The sequence below is a fragment of the Thermobia domestica genome, unplaced genomic scaffold, assembly GCF_964235325.1.
Source record: "Thermobia domestica unplaced genomic scaffold, izTheDome1.hap1.1 HAP1_SCAFFOLD_2065, whole genome shotgun sequence".
Lineage (NCBI taxonomy): Eukaryota > Metazoa > Arthropoda > Insecta > Zygentoma > Lepismatidae > Thermobia > Thermobia domestica.
Genome location: NW_027657769.1, coordinates 1 through 18,802, shown reverse-complemented (window position 1 = coordinate 18,802; position 18,802 = coordinate 1). Strand labels below are relative to the sequence as shown.

Below are 18,802 nucleotides of genomic sequence, written 5' to 3'. Positions count from 1 at the left end.
CATTATTTCCATTATTTCAAACATAATCAGCAACCTGATATCAGATGAAAGAAGACATTTACTTTCACTTTTGTGATGGAATTTTAGAAACAATTTAAGAAACCTCAGCTCTTGCAACAATTCATCTCAACTGTTTTCGTGGGCATTGAGGCACTATAAATGTATGCCGTCTAACACTTCTAAAGATAGTGCTACAGTAAAAACGGAACTTCTGAACTTTTCAAAATACTGTAAACTGTATCAAAAATCCGTAATCTGAAACTGTGGACCTAGATAGTATTTTGTTCTCCAAAGATAAAAATTTTCTTTGGTGCCACCCGTTTAGGGGACCATAGATTTGTAAAATTCACAGAAAAAATATCTAATATTATTACAAAAAAGGAATGTATAAGTCATCAAAATATATGGAGATCTTATCTATAATATATAATAATGTTGAAAGATGTAGTCCAAATTGTGTGCATTTCATCACGTAATAATATAAAAGAAAGCCATGATGAAATGAATTCTCAGGTAAATGCAGTGCGTTAGATCATGACGTGTAACTATATAAGTCTGCAAAAAGCTGTTCGACAGTTAAGGCATACGAACGCAGTGTCTTCATTTAGGCGCATACTCATCATCGCTGACGCGCCTGGTTCCTAAGGACGCACACTGCCACGCCCACCAGCTCCGCCATACCCTTACACGGATTAGATACAATTTTTGCTTTTAGTGGCTACCTAGCACAGTTTGATTGTTCTTAGCATTGTTATTCTTATGACATATTTCCAAACACTTCATTTATACCCCTAACAATTAACCCTTCTTAAAGTGAATCTGTAGCCAGGAATGCAACTCATACAATAAGAAACAATTTGTAAGATATTAGGAGCCGATTTCCTGATGAAAGAAGTACATAATTCATGTATGGTCCTCTAAACTAGGAGCGCACGTTTTCTTTTTGTTCTGTTATTTCACGAGTTGTTAAAAATTTCTTTCCAGTACTAAGGCTATGTGAAAAGTGAATCTATAATTAAACGTGAGACTTGACCTACTAGTTACCATTATTAAAAAGAGTGAATTCTCCGACTGGGCTGCTTCCTCGAAATAGTTTTAAAAAAGGATTAATTGCGTTTATGCCTCATTCTGACATTCAAAAAAAAAAAACAGTCAACTTGGTCATGATGCGAGTTAATTATCCGCTTACCAGGATAGATTACGTAAGATTCAAAATGTATCAGTTTTGCTTGACTTCAAATAAGCTTATCAGTAATTAAGTCTCTGAAATCACAGAATTACCGGTACTCAATACACTTGGGACTCGTTCGATATAAACGATTACCTTTTGGGTTAGGGCAGTGTGTTTTCGCAGTCTGAACTGTCATATTATTTTTTCTGCACATAAACACATTGTTACAGTAATATTACTGTTACGTTTCAAATGCCTTCGCAACAGCCAAATAGAAACTGTCACCACACCTCTAATTAATTTTTACAAGGCATTCATTTCCAACAATTCCATTTCAGACGCAATTTCACTACAAGGATTACAATCGAAACAAAATGTACAAGGATAACATAATGCAACCAAAAACAGAACATATTATAAGTTTGTCCGACAAAGAGCCATCATCTTGATATATCGGAAAATAATTAAAAAGCGTTACAGAAACATGGAATTGTATTTCTTTAAAAAAAAAATCAATCTAAACTCCAAATTACTAATAATAATAATAATAAAAATAAAAATAATAATAATGCGAATAGAGCGAGAGAAAGAATGCGTCCTCGAAATGTGAATATAAAAGAATATTCAAAATCAGCAGATTGGTGGATAAAGTTCCCATAGAACGTATGGGAGGATTCTCGCTATTTGCTATGGAAGGAATGAGAGCAGGCAAAAATACCCAGAGGAAAACTGTGATTGAAATATACGGACTACATAATACAAGATATATGGAAGAAAAACTACAAAGAAACGAGAAATCTGGCTCTGAATAGGGAAGAATGGAAAACTATATAAAAAATCGAGAAATTACTGATCCAAAAAGTAGAAACCATATCCTGATCTATTTTCAATTCTAGCAAGCAGTTCTACAGGTCGGACCAACTGCAATAGCAGTGAGAGAGAGAGAGAGAGAGAGAGTGAGTGAGTGAGTGAGTGAGTGAGTGAGTGAGTGAGTGAGTGAGAGAGAGAGAGAGAGAGAGAGAGAGAGAGAGAGAGAGAGAGAGAGAGAGAGAGAGAGAGAGAGAGAGAGAGTGAGTGAGTGAGTGAGTGAGTGAGTGAGTGAGTGAGTGAGTGAGTGAGTGTGTGTGTGTGTGTGTGTGTGTGTGTGTGTGTGTGTGTGTGTGTGTGTGTGTGTGTGTGTGTGTATGTGTGTGTGTGTGTGTGTGTGTGTGTGTGTGTGTGTGTGTGTGTGTGTGTTTTTTTTTTGTTGTTGTTGAAAGTAACACTCACAGAAACTATTGAAAATAACTGCATAGGTAAGTAAAGATTGTGTTTAAGATACTTTCATTGCTTAATACTTGCAAAGGACACACATGAAAAATTAAATATGAAGTTCATTCAGTGTTACATTACCAGACAAACGAAAAACAAACTTTACGATGTTTAAAATAACAGTGAAAGTACCAAAAATACTGAAAAGTATACTTCGCAAAGGAAAGAAAAAATGACGGAAAATATACTAGGACTTATATAGATGTAGGCTTACAGCTTAATATAAGTGCAAACCATGAACTTCCGCTGTGAATCTCACCCGAGTCTCCAATGAGAAGGTGGAAAAGCACAAAAATTTTCATTTCACAATCATTCACTTGTCTTAATTATCCGTCTCCTTTAGACTTAAGGGCATAAGCATGGAACGTTAAAAATAATAATTTAAAAAAAAATCCCAACACCGAAAGCGGTAAAGCCAACCACAGCCACGATACAGTTTTCTGTTCCTTAAGTATCTACGGCTTGAATCTTTGTCCCAAATATAATTGAGTATATTAGACTCAAACAAGCTACGCTGTATAAATTATGATGTAAAATCACTCCTGCTTTCTTATGCTAAGTTTAAACACGTTCACCATAGTATATCAATCACAATAGACGTTCATACCTCTTGAAATGTTAAACCGGAATATAGAACATATAGCATTCTCTCTTATTTTACAGACTCTTCGGTATATATATAAAGTCTGCAAAATTCGCTACTTGAATATGAAATGGCTTGGAAGATGAAATACACAATGAGAGTAGTGTCTTCTACTCTGCAACTTAAAATTTAAATACAGCCAAACTCCTGGCAGTCATTAATAGCCATAGAAACATTAATACTAGACTCCCATTTTTGTTCCTTAAAGAATTCAACCATATTCTATATAGTTAGATCACAGATTACCACAAGTAACACTTGTGCCTTCTGACGATCGTTCATAAACTTCAAAATAACACAAAATCGCCCACATCGGCTGGCAACATCAGTTGGCAATGCTCTAGCCTCGACTGAATTCGTTGGGCTACAAGCTGTAGGACATTTTTGAGAGAGAAGTGTTACTACTATACAATAATTTGAAAGTTTTGAAAAAAAGAAAGAAAAAAGCACGGCCAGTGAATTTAAAAATCAGTCTCTCATGTGAAATAATAAGTGATCACAAAGACAGCAAGCAAGTGACACGACAAACGGCAAGATATTTGAATGCCATGCCTTCCTACGTGTGTGTTTTAAGCCTTTAATTTGTATTTTGACTTTCACCCTGATAATTTACTTCCTACATGTAACAGAATTTATGATACAACCAGGTACACAGCACAATACTCTAATTCCCCAGCATTTGCTTTATGAAACTGAAGAAAATTTCAACAAACACTCCATTCATGATAGTCGGCTGTTAGAAGATAACAAAGAACTGAAACCAATCACATGGTATTACGTTTATTTCCGTATGTATAGGTTTTTCCTTACTGATAGTTAACTACATTTATGATAACTCACTGAACGCAAAGTTATGCTAAAGACATTTCCCCTGAATACACAGTTTCATTGTATATGTAAAATAATAGTCCAACACTCTCCGGGCCCTATTGCTAATTCCTACACATATCTCTCAGTTTCATTATAATCCATATTTCTCAGGTCTGGTATTATTATTATTATTTTTTTTTTCTTTTTTTTCTTAAGAGGTTTTATGCGATTGAAACATTCCATTTTATGTCTGGAAAGAATCCAACCTCTGTAACGCAACAAATGAATGGACCACGGTCATAACATTACGACATTACCAACTTCCTACATGTTCCTACGCTGGGGTGCCGTCAGTCAGTCAAAAGGCAGTGTGTGTGTTAAACAGGGTCGTCTGAAAATACACCAAGTAGTTTTTCTTTACGAGTTTAAACTAGGACGTTCTGCATATCTAGCAGAGGAAAACAAACAGTGCATTTGAGCAGAGGTGAATAAACGCACCAACCGCCCTTAGTTTGTGAAATTTCATGCCGGTGGCACATTCTACACAATCCGATGAGCTTGCTCAGGAACATTGTGGAAACGGACTTGCGAGGAAGCTTTCGTGCAACTGAAGACGAGTCTACCATATCACTGTCGTTCGTCAGTGCCGCGCAATCGGTAAGAGAAAAAAGGTGAACTCATGACTGTCACAGTTGACACCCGTGAACAACGATGTGGACTGGAGGTGTGCAGTTCTCTGAATGTACGAAACAAACGAGAAACTTTTCTGAATCAGACTGTCATATCAAATGAAAAATGGATCTGTAGCGACAATCGTAAACGGTCATGACAGTGATTGGATCGTGATTAACGTCTAGATGATGATGTTACTGGTATGGTAGTCTACGGTGGTGACCTATCATATCTTTCTCTATCGAGGTGACACCACCATTGCGGATCTTTTAGTGTTAAACTTCATGAAATGCACAGGGACCAATCAACGGTCAACAGACATTTATGGTCAACAGGACGGTGCATAATTTCCAAGAATTGTGTATGAAATTTTTCCTCTCTCTCTCTCTCTCACCGATTATCACACAGGGTGTCTACCAAAATTCGAAAATGAAATTTCATGACTTTTTCGTGAACTTTTCTTTACCAACCATAAAATTTCCTAACATTCGAAAACTAATAATAGTACCTATATTCTTTAGCGCTTATGTTTATCTTATCTCTACTTTCAAAGACTGTTCCCTGGAGCAATAAAAACTTGGTGTCTTCTCACATCACTTTCAGTATATTCACTGTATATAGGTTGTTTTGTTCGGTAACTTACCAACAGCAAACACTCTCAAATCCACTAATCTTAAAATTACATATCTAAGTACACTTAAATTGACAAATCCTTAGTAATCCTTTAAAAATGTTACACTAATTGTAAACTTTGTACTGATGGATACTCTCTCTCTTTTAAGTTGGCTGATATTATTTACCCCTTTTTTAAGTTTTTTCGATCTCTTCTGAAGTGCCTCAACTTCCTCTTCGGTCTGTTGTAACAATCTCCTATTCTTTTCCTTCAACTCTTTAAGATATTTTGCTTCTATCTTGATTTTTTGTCTTGTCTTTCGTGTTCATCATTGAATTTCTCATGCATGCGATAGAAGGTGCTCTGCTTGCGATTTGGTAGTATCTAAAGCCGACCATATAAATTTTTGGCGGTGAACTTTGACATTTTATAAAACAAAATTTTCCAGTCTCTACATATATTTGAACAGATAAAAAAGAAACGTGACCCAAAAACTAAATTTCTTGACTTTCCTGACCGTTTTCTCATTTTGTGACTTTCGTGACCGATAGACACCCTGTCACATCTCTAGCCATCTCAATCACTTCTTAGCAGAGAAGAACGTCCCTGATGACCGGGCAGTGCAAAGTGCAGCTGAGGATCGAAGACTGTAGTTTTCTTTCGTCATGGACTCCAATCGTTGAAAAAAGTGTGTAGCTGCAGCCATAACATATTTAATGAACCAGGTGTTGCAGTTTCCATTTTCTTAGCCTTTGAAAGTAACACATGTCAATTGGACATTACAATCGTTGGCTGAATGATGACAAAAGTGTAAGGCTGCACCCAAATAATACTCTGATGAACCAGGTATTGCAGTTTCCATTTTCTTAGCCTTTGAAAGTAACACACGACAACTGGACATTACAATCGTTGGCTGAGCGATGACAAAAGTGTAAGGCTGCACCCAAACAATACTTTGATGAACTAGGTATTGCAGTTTCCATTTTCTTAGCCTTTGAAAGTAACACATGTCAATTGGCCATTACAATAATTGGCTGAGCGATGACAAAAGTGTAAGGCCGCACCCAAACAACACTTTGATGAACCAGGTATTGCAGTTTCCATTTTCTTAGCCTTTGAAAGTAACACATGTCAATTGGCCATTACAGTCGTTGGCTGAGCGATGACAAAAGTGTAAGGCTGCACCCAAACAATACTTTGATGAACCAGGTATTGCAGTTTCCATTTTCTTAGCCTTTGAAAGTAACACATGTCAATTGGCCATTACAGTCGTTGGCTGAGCGATGACAAAAGTGTAAGGCTGCACCCAAACAATACTTTGATGAACCAGGTATTGCAGTTTCCATTTTCTTAGCCTTTGAAAGTAACACATGTCAATTGGCCATTACAGTCGTTGGCTGAGCGATGACAAAAGTGTAAGGCTGCACCCAAACAATACTTTGATGAACCAGGTATTGCAGTTTCCATTTCCTTAGCCTTTGAAAGTAACACATGTCAACTGGACATTACAATCATTGGCTGAGCGTTAACAAAAGTGTAAGGCTGCACCCAAACAACACTTTGATGAACCAGGTATTGCAGTTTCCATTTCCTTAGCCTTTGAAAGTAACACATGTGAATTGGACATTTCAATCTCACAAACATGGTATATGTAACAAACAATAAAACCCAAACATTTATTTTTCATAAAGTCGTATATTTACAATATATTACTGGCATTTAGGAACAGGCGAAATGATAATGTTACCCATAACAAGATCAACCGTATCAAAGACATATTACATACACAAGTCAGACACACTCATTTACAAAGACAACTTACAATTTCTGATTGATATTACAATATATTTACTTATTATATATATTCACTTTACATAACAAACATAACAATGCGTGCGCACACTCACAAAAGCTTCCTCACATATACACATCTTAAATAGTGTACACGTATAGAAAAACTGGTGACAAAATTTCAGGTAAGATGTATTCCATGTGCTCATTCTACAGAAACGCACTATTAAAATATTGTGTACTCACTATATATGATTTTAAGCAACAAACGTTCTTTCCAAAGCTTTTATTACTGAAGACTCAGAACAACACTGGTAAATAACATTATGAAACCTCGCTAATAAACCTGAATTATGAACTGTTAGTGTACATTATGCTCAGGCATCACTGTTGCACCGTTTCATAAATATGCGAACACGAGACAAAATTACAAGTAATATAAATAATGTGTAAAGTATCATTCCACGCAGTTTGCAAAACCTGAAATATTACATCAACAGTTGTAAAAAAGAAACCCACTTGTAAAGTTCTAAACATGGCTGAGAGAATTTGAACTAAATTTAAAACTTTTTTTTTTTTTTTTAACATGGTATTAAAATCTGAAGATATGGATGCTTTTCGTCAGTGTAACATAATATGAGAGACTATTATTACAAATCTTATGACTCTGAATCGGAAAACAAAATTTAGTTAAATATAATGTGGAAGTTCAGAAACATTTTGGAATGTTGGTTTAATCATATCTTTAAGAACATTTGATTTTTAATTTTAAATAAACATGCTGAATACACTGAACGCATTTGTCAAAATTATTTATTGATAATTAGAAGTTAATTCAATAATTTATTTATATTCTTTTTCTTCCCAGCTTGCATTCTTGCCTAAATTGAAAACTCCTTTTGTCAAGTGAGAGAATTTTTTTAAAGTACAGTTGGCGCACAAAAAGTGTCCTTGTAAACACAATTGTATCAGTATTTTTGGAACGTAATATTTTAATTTTATTAATTTTTTACAATTTACTCGGCACTACGAATTCCTTTATGATAAGTATATTATACTTTAATATAAAGACTTTAGGTGGCAACATACATGATAAACCACAAAATTTATAGGAAATAATTTCATGACGGTCGCAAAAGATCCTAAAATATTACTTTCACATTTAAAATGGCATATACATTTAAATTTGTTTTTGGTTACAATACGATGCAAGACTTCTTAATTCTATGAAACTAATGGTTCAATGAAATTCTATGTTATTCAGTCAAAAAGAACGCACTTTTTCAAACGACTTACCAATTGCAGAAATTTCTCAAATATGATCTTATCTACATTATTATTTTTATTTTAAATACATTACGTTGGAACTAGAAGTCAGAAAAAGGTTTTCTAGTTCAAAAATACTCAAGTTTTCAAGTTAAATAAATGTTTTAAAAGAAAAAAATAACTTCTACATCACAAGTAGCTAAAATCATTTGAACAAAAAAATCTTTATATAGATACAATGTATGTGAAATTGCTGTATAATCGAAAAAAAAAAGACTATGTTACTTTCTACTACTACACTTCTTCGCCATTTATCAATAACTATTAACAAACATCAAAACAAATTTAAAAAACGTCTTTGTTTCTTTTTATATAACATACATTGCATATATCTTCTATTCTTAATGATTCTATCTGGAAATATCAATTGTTTCTATATGTATCTTTCCTATCCAATGAAACTTCACCATTTAAGACTGGGTATGTATACACAATAGCAGACTATCGAATGTACCAATTCAAAGGATTTTTTCTATCATAGGATAAAAAGAAAAACACGTTCACATGTTGCTACATTCATAGACAAAACCTATGTTATTTCTAATTGGTAACTTATAAAAGGAGCAACTTCACATAAATATACATAAAGTTAATTTATTCTGATTTTTATTTTATTTATTTATTTATTTATTTATTCATTATTTTTGTTTTATTGGATATTGTTTAATTTTAAATACTCATCAATTTGTTTTCTGACACTTACAAATTTATAAGAGGTTTATCACTCTAAAAAGAAAATAATTTAAAACTACATATGCAGCTACAAATTACATTGAAAAAAATTAATCACGAGAGCAGGGGTTTCAATTTTCAGTCTTACATATCTAGATACAATATCATATTCAAAACTATGAATACTTATTTCTCAGTCAATTTATACAAATCAAAATTTAACTGGAAAACACAGGAAATACCACAAACTAAATTTAACAGCAAGTAAGTTTATCATTTAGGATTGCAGAACTCGACAATCTTCTCGGATTTTGGAGGACTACAAACTCAGTACTTTAATACTGCTTTGATGGAGATACTTTTTTTTTTTTTTTTCAAAACCTAAATATTTACATAGTTTGGCACGGTCAATGTTTTCCAGCTACAATAAGGAATTACATGCTATTTCTATCAATTAAGTACAACAGGTGGCGATAATTTTACTTTGAATACAACTTTCGAAAACCAAGGAACATGCAGTATTGCACATCAAATATACTACGTGAAAGAATAAAGGAATATTAATTCCTCAATAGCCTTTTAATATATTTTCTATATCTGTTTTTTTTTTTTTTTTTTTTTTTTTTTTTTTTTTTTTTTTTTTTTTTAAAGCTGTATTCATTAGATACACAGTTATATAAAATACTACTTAAGTTGACAACGACCCCTTCAGATATTTCCATAGGAGTGATATAGCAATAGAAACTGTAACTACTTTCTTTGAAACGGTTGCCATTTATGGTGAAAACTTAAATAAAAAGCAGATAATTGGCCATGTTCAATTTCTCTCTTCAACTGAAGCTATAAGAAGTGACGTCTGAATATAACATATACGAGACATTCCGACCGCTATGAAAATCATTTCAGGAGGAGGAACGTGCCAGTACTTTGAAAGCTACAAGTGATAAACTATAATTCTAATAAAGAAAGAAAGCATATTTCTGCATATACTGGTCCCAGTTGTCCGAATAAAAGGAAAAGTCTATAGTTTGGTCATATGTAATTTGCACACCGATTTCAGCGACAATCCAGCCGCAAGGCACACTAAATTGGTTAAGGAAGTATTCCCGCTAGTGTTGTTAGTTGCATTATTATTTCGAGTCAGTCTCTTAATACAGTTTGACAATGAAACTATGAAAAATGTTCGAGATTTTCTAACGATTCTCTCAACGATCATATCTTGTTTACCTAAATCAATCTTTTCCCTGTACAAATTTGTCAAATTAAGACCATAATGTAATAAGAACTTCGATACTCATTTTACGAGCCATGCAACTGTCTCTTACTCATTACCTTATCATCATAATGCCATCTTAAGGGTAGGCAATATCTTACAAGAAAATGAAATGGAAAAGAGACAGAATTTAACATGGAATATAGCTATTTTTATTTATAATAAAAAATGAACATTTTGTACTAAACCCTACATTATAGATCACATATTCAACACATTTATCCTTATTATATCATTATTCTTAATTGTTTTCTTAAATTTCGCAAATCTTGTTAAAAATCTGATCCGAATTTACACAAAGATTTCCGTAATTCGAAATAAACAATACACACCTATAGATTAGGACATGTTGAATATGCTTGTATGTAATGTAACATTTAATAGAAAATATCCAGTCAATTAAAAAGACTTCAATTCTATGTTAAAATTTACCCTTTCTACAATTTTCCCCGAAATACTGCCTGCTGTTAATGTACTACATGAATGAAATCTTTTTCTTTCTCTTTACTACTCGTTTAGTATAGTAAAGTTGTCTCTAGATCTTAATTTAGATTTCATATTAAAAATGATCAACATTATGACCGACGTGATAATTTACTGAAAACTAAGAATAGAATGTAGATACAGTGCAGGACTGCATGCCTCCTTCTAGCGAATAGCTTATCTATGTTCTATACAGAGAAACTATATATCCCTCACCGTAAATATAGTGTTACCACATACAGTCAGATTGAAACACTCACTTTTACTTTGAAGCGCTCTACTCAGTCTCGAAAGTGGCAATTTTGGTAACCAGGCTTTAGCAAAAACAACTTCGAAAATACAAAGGCTATGTGACTTTAATATTGTTTTCAATTTCCATGACGCTGACAGCCATTTCACGTAAGACAATATATTTTGCAGTTGTAACGCCGTGTTTTAAGCCATCAACATTATATAAGCATTACTCAAGCCACTAATCTATAAACATTAGGATGAAGTCAATTATTTAAGACTGTGAAAGTAACTATTAAAACACAAAAAATATTTATTTATTTGGAACAGTTATGTTTCGTTTCCTGCTATAATACCTATGGATAAAATTATGAAGTTTTTAGAAGAGATGCGCTGCTCATTTTTTTATAGCATAACTGTGCAAGAGAAAATTTCTAACCTCTCTGCAAAAGTATGTATTGAAACTCTGCACAACATCCGTTCTGGTAAAATAAGCAATTCAACGACTTACTGATGGCTTATGATTTTGGTGTATTTTACTCTGCACATAAACCCTATTATGTCCATTAGATAGGAAACTTAAAATAAAATGACCTATGTATTTAAAATGTGATTATACACATAGTACAATTAATGCAAGCTGGGTTTAAATATTGATGGATACCACAAATAATCTTTCCAATAGTTTTATGTGCTAATTCACGAACTTATCAAATGCAATCAACCATCACCAAATTTCACTTAATACTTGTTGCACAAGTAATCAATTTAGACTTGGATATCACAGTCAATTATTTAACTATTAATTATACATCACAATTATTAAAGCATCACATATAAATTTGAATATGTTGTTGGAATGTGCTTTTATACTTTACGGATTCCTACCGTACATTTAAGTACGTAACAGGAGCAAATGTATTTCACTACTGGTAACATCATCTTAAACCAATAACCATGACCAACTAACAAAGTATTATGACCAATTACATTTACTCTAATGGTAGTAATCCATTTTCACTATAGCTAGAAAAATGAAATACAGAAAAATAGAAAAAATAAATAAAAAATTCTTGTAAACAATGCCCCGTGTTTGACGCATAGACCTGAATTTCTTGAGTACAACATTACTTGATGGAAAATGAAACAACCTAAGCTATCTCTATGATCATACTGTTTAGCCAGTTAAATATGCTCACAACTTTATGCTGATTACGATTGTTACCAAGAAATATTACAGAAATACAAAAACTACAAATTCTCAGGAAATTAATTATTTTCTGAACTGACTTAAGAGGCAACAACGAAACAGAAAGCAATTTTAAAGGAACGGAACATCTATTTCTTAGCTGAGGCAAAAATAAAACACAGAAGCATTACATAAAGCACACGAGTGCACAAGAATTCTCAAACTGTTGCACATATCTGACACTCATACTTTCATTCCAATCGCACAATTCCACGACTACATCTGTCTCCTGATTTCCATCACTTTAAATATCAGGTTCCAATGAATAATGAAAAACTAATCGATCGTCTTTGTGGAAGATAAAAATCTTTCCCCTGCACTGTGCATAGTGTCACTGAATACTTCGATCGACTAGGAAGTTAGCGAAGAAAGTACTACGAAATTTTTCAGAGTTGTAAGTAGCATCCTTTTCACTTGTACTAAACCAAGTGGCGCTCCTTAACTGTTCACTGCATCTTCGACATCTCGAATTTCGTTGTCATTATCTCCTGTGAAAAATTAAATGCTTAGACTTTTACTGTGTTATAATGATAAATATCATTAGCAACAAATATAAATAACTTCGATATCTAATTGTTAAGGAGATACTGTAAAACATTTATACTTCGTTGACTACGTCTGTAAGAGTTTTCCTGTACTGTTTCAACCAATTATTCCGTGGCCTTGTTTACCAGACTAAGTCATTCACATGAAAAATTGAATCACTTTATTTGCACATATTGCACTTTTAGTGCAAGGGTTCTAAAATTGAAATAAGATCTCTTGATAATCCGGTTGTTTATGTATAAAACTTTTTACGGCGATTTATTTATGGAAAAACTTGAAATTTAACGATTCGGCTACAGAATAAACGATTGAAACCATACAGGAAACTGTTACAGACGCAATCATCGGAGTAAGTGTTTTACTTATCTGCGTGGCAATTAGATTTACGCTGCGTAATTACGGTCTTTAAATAAATATTCTTCACTTATCATTACGACCGGTTTCTTCAAGTTTATTTTTCGTTTTCCTATTTAGTTATTGACTTTCATGAACTCTATAATACGAAGAGGACAGGCAATAATTTGGTATATTTAGTAAGTTACGAAGGTATTAGGAAGCCTGTAGATTCAATTTACCTAGGTGTATAAGCGGAAATTTTTCAGGTTCTGAAGACAACGCGTGCTTTTACCTAGGTTCCAAATTAAGATCCGAAAATGACAGGTGCTTACAGCTAGTAGTATATAGATCATGAAAGGTAATAGCTAAATAGTCGAAACTTCACTAATAACCCCCCCCCCCCCCCATATATATATATATATAAAGTAATTATAGTTTACAGCACCAGTCATTCCATTTCCAATACACCTATTTTTATCCTTGTCAATTATTTTTTTACCACTATTTTTCATAAATGCTTTTCGTTCCATATTATCTCTCATTATCATTTCTTTATTAACTTAATTGCATATATTTTAATTCTTTTTATTCCTTTTCTATAATTATTCATATATAAATTTCTCTCTTCACCTCTCTCTCTCTCCACTATTTCGGCTATTCCGTCGCCATTTCTCTAATAAACCCTTTTTACTTTCACGTTGGTAATACTATCATGTGACTTTGCTTCCAATATGGTGCTCGCTCACCTGGACGCTTCATAGTTAATTTGATATTCTTTAATTTTTGGTTTCTTTTCTTCCTAATTCTTCGTATCTGATGAAACATCAAACGGGAGAGTTTACGGTATGCCCTTAGTACTATGTGATAAAGTTTTACAACTTTCCGGTAAGTAATTGATTTACGTATATCTATCTATTTATCTATTTATTTATCTATCTAGGAGAAGGAGGCGCTTTCTAGCAGCCGACACACTTGCTGAGTTGCAATTAAGAAATTACAGCATAGTAGGTTTCCAGAGGTGTACCGATTTTTAAAATCCCACTGTAGAACCTTTCGAATGAAGTATAATTTTCTTCGATAATTCCAACTCAGCAGGTTTCCAGAGCTAGAAGGGTAGCTTCCTCTCCATCTCTCTCTTTCACACACACACATATATATATATATATATATATATATATATATATATATATACAAAACAAACAAACTATATACTCATACAACCTATTTTGCATACACAACGGGACTTACTCTATCACACCCAAAAAATCTGCACAATTGTCGGACAATATATATATGTATATATATATAATTCATCAGCCCGTCCAACTCATTAGCAAATACATATTTTAAGTATAAATTTAAAGTTGCACGTGGTTTCGGGTTCGATTTACAGTAGGACAGCATTACAATTGGAGGACGAACTAGGGTGGTTCGGATTCCACCTTACATTGGTGGCCAAAGTTTTACATAACCTCGTTGCTAAAAGAGACGCCAAACGTACACAAACATACACAACTTACTACCATAGAAGTTTAATACTTCAATACACAAAGTTAGCATAAATTGTAATAACTTACCTCGTCAGAATCCAATATAGGCAAAGCCCTGAAAAATACAAATGAAATAAACAAATGAATACAAAAATATTTATATTGAATTGTATTCATATTCACTGTCACCTACAACACTAGGTAAAGTGTCAAGATTAAAGAAAGAAGAAAATGATCTTATTTTCATTTACTAAAAACTCCATTTCATATATATTTTTTTTTTTAAAAAAAAGGAAAGACACAGAAAAAATGAAATTAAATCTTTGTTTTACGTCCCATGGTTATGCCGGTTAGACTAAAGAAGACGGTGATGATAGGAAATGAATGAAATAGTGGAATGAAGAAAGTGGGAGGAAACGAAAAAAAAACGAGAAAACCCATGAGCACGGTGTTTGTCCACCACAAAGTCCACACGGCGCGAGCTGTGAGGAAAGACAAAGAGAACGACTTCACTTCCAATATAACAACTCTAAACAGCCATTATAAAAAGTTTTAATGTAACAAAATATATTTTTATGTGAATTTACAGTTCTGATTTCATTGGTGACAGCAGCTTATTTTTCTCCCTAAAATCCAGAGTTTAGCATTCAGAGCTTGAAAACAGTATATTTTAAGCGCTAGAAAATTTCAGAGATAATTATTGAAAATTCACGATTGTGTTTTCGAAAAATTTCATACTTACGACGCTTACAATTTACTAATAAACATGTTCACACACTTACGTATCAGCCAGAGAAGGAAGGATATTCTCTTCAACCCATTTCAAGTCTTCTTCCTAACAAATAAAATAACATCAATTAGTACAGAAAAAACAATAACTAGCCGTATAATATTGTGCATATAATAAGTGACATCATGAATATTTTGTACACGAACATTGGAGTTCGCAGTGTATTGTGTAAATATCTAAGAACTGAAAATTAGAGCCAAGTCATTAAGTATTCTTTTTTAATTATATCAAATCAATTTTAGGATATAATTTCTCAAATTTATTGGCTCTAAAACATGGTATAGGTTATGGAATAATTGATGGCAAGTTCTGTACTATAAGTGGTCCAGAGCCTAACTTCGACCCCTTACAGGAGTAGTCGTGTTATGCTGGGGAGCAAATCCCTCCCTATCTTCAGAGAAAAAAGAAAAAAAAAATAGTTTTCTTTCTAGGAATCAAAGACAACTGAACAAAGTTGTTACTGAAATAAGCTTTCGTCGTTTTTCAATTACGAATGCGTAGAAATCTTAAGAATCGAATTATTAAAACAGAACAAATAAACTTTGTTTTTGTTAATCCATTTAAGAAGTTCACCTTTTAAGTGCGAAAAGTTTAAGAATAGTACTTCTATGCATTCGCATTACTATTTAACAGTTAATAATATGGTAGTTCTAAATTTTGGGACCGATAATTGTGAGTAGTCTTTCCGCTATTCTTAAACTTTCTAAACAATGTCCAAATCCAATAACATTAATAATTACGATATAAAACATTACCAGTTTATTCCGTACATCTTCGTTATAAATATACTGTCTTAATTTCAATGTATAAAATTTTACAGCTTATTTAAATTCAACTTTTAGAAGCTTACAAAATCTTCATTCAAAACAATGATTACTACAAATTACATCTGTTCTTTTTTTATGTATTTTCTATCTAGACATGTACTTCTACAAAACCCTTCAGAACAAATTTACATCAACGTTATTTGGATTACAATACTTTCGGGTATTCTTGAACTGTAGGCAAATTTTCCATGTGAGTTTTCCGGATTCTTTTATCCGAAACAAAATGCATTTATTGCAGTAATGTTCAAACTTACGCACTATTTGGTCACAATAGTGAGTAACATGCATTAATTTCCCAAGCGAGATGGTAAATGAGCAGACAGTACAACGATTGTTTAATAAATTCATGAAGGTAATGAATTTATTACAACGACGCACACGCTACACCACCACGAGACACTCAGGGCCTCTATTTGGGGCCGATAATGACCAACTATGTGAGAAATTGGGATAAACACACAATTGAAATGCAGAAATAATTCGCCTACATCTGCACCAGCTTGGAAAACAGTATAACATGGGACGATGAGGTGCACATGAGTTGACTGCTGCTCAGAAAGCAACACGAGCAGATACCTATGTTTGTTTCTTGCCCCATCAGAGAAGGATTTGTTTCTAGACAACGCGATGGGAAGTGGGCTCTTTACGATACTTGACAGCATCACCGTCACTGGTTTGCACCACATGAACCCACTTCTTAACAACCAAAACCATCCCTGCATTAACTCCGTCTTTGGTGAACTGCTCAAGCTATGATGCGTCGAGGACTGTCCAATGCAACTGTAATCCCAAAGCATTTACAACGTATACATGAAAAACTAAAACCGTGAACCCAGTGTCTGTATGGCAAAGCTCTCCTGATACCATTACCCGATTTGGTTGGGAAACAATTTATCTTTCATATTCCCCCGATCACTATAGTGTTGAACTGACATTTTCTTCTATTCGTTATGTAAACATCTGCTGGAACAACGGTTTCAGCACCAATGAAATGACCCACGTACGATTTCTTTAGTTAGCTTTCCGCTGAATTTTGCCACTGTAGAGTCCATAGTCTGTTCCAGTGTTTGGGACAGGTAATTAATGTTGATTTTCCCGAGGTCTTACTTCATCTCTCAGTCGACTCAAGGCAACATTAACATTTTTCTGTACACCTGAATACTGTTGTCTACTAGGAGCATAATTACGTCCTTAGAAAAACACGTTGATGATGACAATAGGTTACTGAAACGTAGAGTCGGTACGCCGTATAACATTTGGATGCTTCAGTGAGTACACATTTTTACTTTTGTCATACAAAATATTGTTTTTTTAATGTTGTGGAATGATGTTTTTACTTTTTTAAGATTTATTTCTAAATGAAGATCCACAGCGAGTATTCGAAAAGAGAGAACTAAGAGTATGAGGAAAAAATCAAAATACTGTAAGAATGTAGCTAAGAATCCTTATGATAACAGGAACTCAATTTAAATTTGAGTTTTAGAGCTCCCTCGTGGCTAAGTGGTTAGCGTACGCGCCTTTGATGTGGGAGACCCAGGTTCGATTTCCAGCGGGGACTCATGTGGTTCGTGTTCCACGTTAAGCTGTAGGTCCACGTCTCATATAGCCTCACTGATGAAAGGGACGCTAAACTAAAAATTTAAAAACATCAAATGAAAATTTTGAGTTTTCACGTTTTCGTTATTATACAACACCGAAGTTTGAAAGGCGGGATCTACTATTAACATTGGCTCCGAACCACAACCGGGGTTGAATTCCGTACAGCTGACGGGTGCACACGCCACACACGCAATGAAAGGAAATACAATCTTTAATTTAACGTCCTATGATTATGCCCTGTGGACTAAAGGATTAGAATTATGAGCTTTCGGTAGCCCAGACATGACTGTTAGCCCGTTACGTATGAGGGATGACGTCCCTCGGCAATCACACTGGCCGGGGAATTCGGAAGGAAGAAAGGAATGGGGAAGGAAGGAAGAGACCTAACATAAAACTTGTATGTTACATACCATTCTGGTTTTGCCTTGTGTCATTGGGGATAACCCCGAATAAACTTCACTCAGGATGACTGGCCTGAAAAAGCCTTTACACTTTTTCGACCGAGTGTCCCACCAAGAATCGAACCCGGATGTGAGCTAAAGGAAACGGATGATTAGTCAAAGTGAATAATTATGAAAAATTGATGGAATGAGATGAGAAACAGAAGAGACTCGAGAAAACCCACTGTCACTATGTTGTTCACCGCAAACTGACATTAGACTGGATCGAACCAAAAATCTCTCACAGTAGAGATGTGCGGTCTATCACTGAGCCACGGTAACCCTCAATTTATAGGCCATTCACCACCAAATTATCTCGCCTCCAAGAGAGCTATATTACAGATGCACGTCATTGGTCTAGGCACTTTCCGTTTTTAAAAAAATACAACACTACTTTAACAACAAACATTAATGATAATATGTTTCAAAGAGACTTTCTCATTACAAAATTAACGAAATCCGCACAAACTAGTGTACAATAGGCGATAATATGGATAGTGAAAAATACCAAGGTCAGATTTAGTAAACA

At 33.9% G+C, this 18,802-nt stretch overlaps 1 protein-coding gene across 1 annotated transcript; it reads right to left on the bottom strand.

Annotated features, from left to right (window-relative positions):
* Positions 1-9,596: 9,596 nt before the first annotated feature.
* On the bottom strand, positions 9,597-15,452 carry LOC145678209 (transmembrane protein 87A-like; the record flags this gene model as incomplete). Its single annotated transcript, XM_081748262.1, is given in 3 exon segments — positions 9,597-12,733; positions 14,705-14,732; positions 15,400-15,452. Coding segments are annotated over 3 exon segments (123 nt in total), but the record flags the coding sequence as incomplete, so codon positions are not given.
* Positions 15,453-18,802: the final 3,350 nt, after the last annotated feature.